The 3,210-nt window shown below is 38.8% G+C and overlaps 1 protein-coding gene across 1 annotated transcript; it reads left to right on the forward strand.

The window, feature by feature from the left end:
* The first annotated feature begins 507 nt into the window (after positions 1 to 507).
* On the forward strand, positions 508 to 2,862 carry LOC132303390 (sulfated surface glycoprotein 185-like). The gene is made up of 2 exons (XM_059800626.1): positions 508 to 1,014; positions 1,880 to 2,862. Exons 1-2 carry the CDS (start codon positions 834 to 836, stop codon positions 2,716 to 2,718), a joined length of 1,020 nt encoding a protein of 339 aa, XP_059656609.1. The 5' UTR covers positions 508 to 833; the 3' UTR covers positions 2,719 to 2,862.
* Positions 2,863 to 3,210: the final 348 nt, after the last annotated feature.

A 3,210-nucleotide genomic window follows, 5' to 3' on the forward strand; every position in this document is an offset into this window, starting at 1 on the left:
TGGTTTTATATACACAGAGAATACGCTTTTTTGCCCTCTCTCTTTCTCTTTTGATTTTGAACACACATCAATATAATGTGTGACACAAAAATCAAAATAATGTACGTATGACATGTTCGGTGCGCGTTTTGTCTTTTGTGTTTTCATTTTTAGTCTTGTACCATGGTAATATTTTTTTGAAAAAACGCATTTGTTAAAAAAATGTGTTGTTTTGTAAAGTGTTGAAACATCTAGTGTGACAAAATACTTATTTTAATTTATATTAAAACAAAAATGTAAAAATAAAATGCGTCCCAAACACGCCATAATTTTACAACTTACAACCACTCCTAAAAGGGACGTGCAGCACATTGAAACTAAAGATCGTGTGGTCATCTTAGGTTCAGAATTATTGCAGAACAATGCTATGGGACAACAATGCTGTGATCACGACATTCATGGGATATGTAGCAGCCACAAAGATAAAAAGTAAATAAACTGACTCTGAAAGCATGACAATCTCGCCCACAATCAATACATCAACAATTCCAATCTTCCATTCCATGATTCCTTTCAAGCCTTGCAAAGCTGCTTTTCCAATATAAGAAATCACCATAAACTGCCAAAAGGGCCTCTTCACATGTCTTTGTTTGTAGTGAATACAAAGTTTTCTAAAACTCTGATTACAGTTGGTTCTAACACCAACCTGCTCACGGGCTCATTATATGCACAGAGTCCCAATTGTCATGTTATATAACAATGCTTTCGATGTCATCATTATTCACAGAGAATCAACTATAACTATATAGATAGATATATGATTATTGTAGAAGCTTCTCTTTCCTTCTTCTCCCATGTTTGCTTCCATGGAGCCAGTGTTTCTCTTTCTCCTCCTCCTTGCATCTTTGCTTGCTCACCCACTTAGTGTGGTGGCTCAACCAGCACAACCCACATCTCATATCTCTGTAGTGGGTGCTGTATATTGTGATGTATGCCACAACAACACTTTCACAAGACACAGCTACTTCTTGCCAGGTAATGAACTAAAAGAACCCAAAATTATTCTTTGAGCAATTTCTGATTTTGGTGACCAGTGGGGATTTAGCCCAGATCTCTCCTCTCCCAAGGGGAGGTTGAGCTTTCGTGTCTTGATATGGGCAATATCAGAAAAAAGAAAAACCAAGTACTTCTGATTTTGGTGACCCACATTAGCCCAAATCTCTCCTACCCAAAAGGGAAGGTTAAAACTTCGAGCCCTGATAGCCGGTGTATGCCTAGGGCACTTGCCCCCTAGCCTCGCCTGCCCACTATAATACATAAGATAATTTTTTATTTTTGTACTTTTTTTCCTCTCTTTTTTACTCTTTAAATTTCTTAAAAAAGTTAAATTTCCTTGTTAAATCAAAAACTCTAATTTTTTTCTTCCCTTTGAGGTGATATTGTGGGTCTGTGCCTGTATCTAAACTTTCAAAAAAGAAGAAGAAAGAAAAGACATGTACTTCTAATTTCGGTGACGGGCATTAACCCAAATCCCTCCTACCCAAATGGGAGGTTAAGCGTTCAAGTCCTGATGGAGGTCATATTGTAGGTGTGTGCATTTCCTTCAACTTTCGAGAGAAAAGAAAAAGAAAAAACACTGATTTTGGTGACGGGTAGTTCAAAGCTCTCCTACCCAAAGGGGAGATTAAGTATTCAAGATAGGAGTGATATTGTAGGTGTGTGGCATTAGCCTAAATCTCTCCTAACCGTGATAGGGACAATATTGTGGGTGTATATTTATTTGAACTGTTGGGGGAAAAAAAAAAATTCTGATTTTGGTGTTGTGGATGCGTTTTCATTAACTTCCGAGACAACTGATTTTGGTGTGGTGGTTGTTTTTTTTTTTTGGTTTACTGATTAGGTGTGGATGTTCATATACAATGCAAATTCAAAGCAAACACACCAACAACCACAGAACAGATCTCCTTCTCAGTCAACAGAACTACAGATGAACATGGAGTGTACAAGTTAGAAATGCCATCTGTGGAAGGGGTTGACTGTGTGGAAGGTCCAGCAATTCAATCATTGTGCCAAGCGAGCTTGATAGGAAGCTCATCATCGGCCTGCAATGTTCCTGCTTTAAAGGCCACATCTAATGAGATAACAGTCAAATCAAAACAAGGCAATCTGTGTATTTACAGCTTAAGTGTTCTGAGTTATAGACCATTTGAGAAGAACCTTACTTTATGTGGAAACCAGAAAGAGGAAATGCCAAATTCATTGTATTCCTCAAAGTTCTTTCTCCCTCATTTCCCACCATATGGTTTCCCCTGGCCTCCTTTACCTCAACTACCACCTTTACCTCAACTTCCACCCTTCCCACCTTTCCCCTCATTTCCCTTCCCTCCACTACCTCCTTTACCTCAACTTCCACCTTTACCTCAACTTCCACCCTTGCCCTCATTTCCCTTCCCTCCATATCCACCTATCCCTTTTTGGCCATTCCCTCCATCACCAATTCCACAACCACCATCTTTGCCCTTTCCATTTCCACCCATCCCTCCTTTTAATCCAAACCCATCACTGCCTTTTCCACCCCCTCCACCTGCATTCAATCCCCGAGACCCAAGAACTTGGATACCCAATATTCCTTTCCTCTCTCCTCCTCCACCACCAGCATTTAATTTAAGAGACCCAAGAACATGGATACCATATATTCCTCCATCCCCTCCAAATAGCCCTCAAAACCAGCAACCATGATATTGGCTTTCACTGCTTATATTCTTCATTTATTACAAAACAATTATGTATAATTATTCATGTTTACATAAGAAAGGTATTGTATGAAGTTGTAGCATACAGAATATGTTTCATTTAAATGAATTGTTACAGTGGTCAATGAAATTAATTGTAAGCAAGGCTTAGAGGCCTAATTGTATTTCCTTTTTGTTGAAACGTAGGTACCATGTGCAAGTTTCTCCTAGGGCATTACTAGAGTTATTTACGATAACAAAATAAATCAATATATATATATATAAGAAACTGAAAAAAGGTAAAATCTTATCAAGAATACATTGTGTAAGGAAGAGTAGGTCATCACACAAACCTAAAACCCCACTTGGGCTGCTAAAAACCAAATCACCAAATGGTGAGTTATTGGAAAGCAGGCCCAGCTTCGTAAAAGCCCAACTGGATTCGATAGCTTTGACCTCTTGGCTAAGGAAACCCACCCGAGCTGTAGCGAAAGCAAGA

Source organism: Cornus florida, unplaced genomic scaffold, assembly GCF_030987335.1.
Source record: "Cornus florida cultivar Cherokee Brave unplaced genomic scaffold, ASM3098733v1 CherokeeBrave_3.0.0_Hap2_Chr04, whole genome shotgun sequence".
NCBI classification, from domain to species: Eukaryota; Viridiplantae; Streptophyta; class Magnoliopsida; order Cornales; family Cornaceae; genus Cornus; species Cornus florida.

Excerpts from the sequence above, each read along its gene's own strand:
- LOC132303390 (XM_059800626.1), top strand. The coding sequence starts at position 834 with ATGTTTGCTTCCATGGAGCCAGTGTTTCTCTTTCTCCTCCTCCTTGCA. Across the intron at positions 1,015-1,879 it reads ACACAGCTACTTCTTGCCAG|GTGTGGATGTTCATATACAA; the intron begins GTAATGAACTAA and ends TTTACTGATTAG.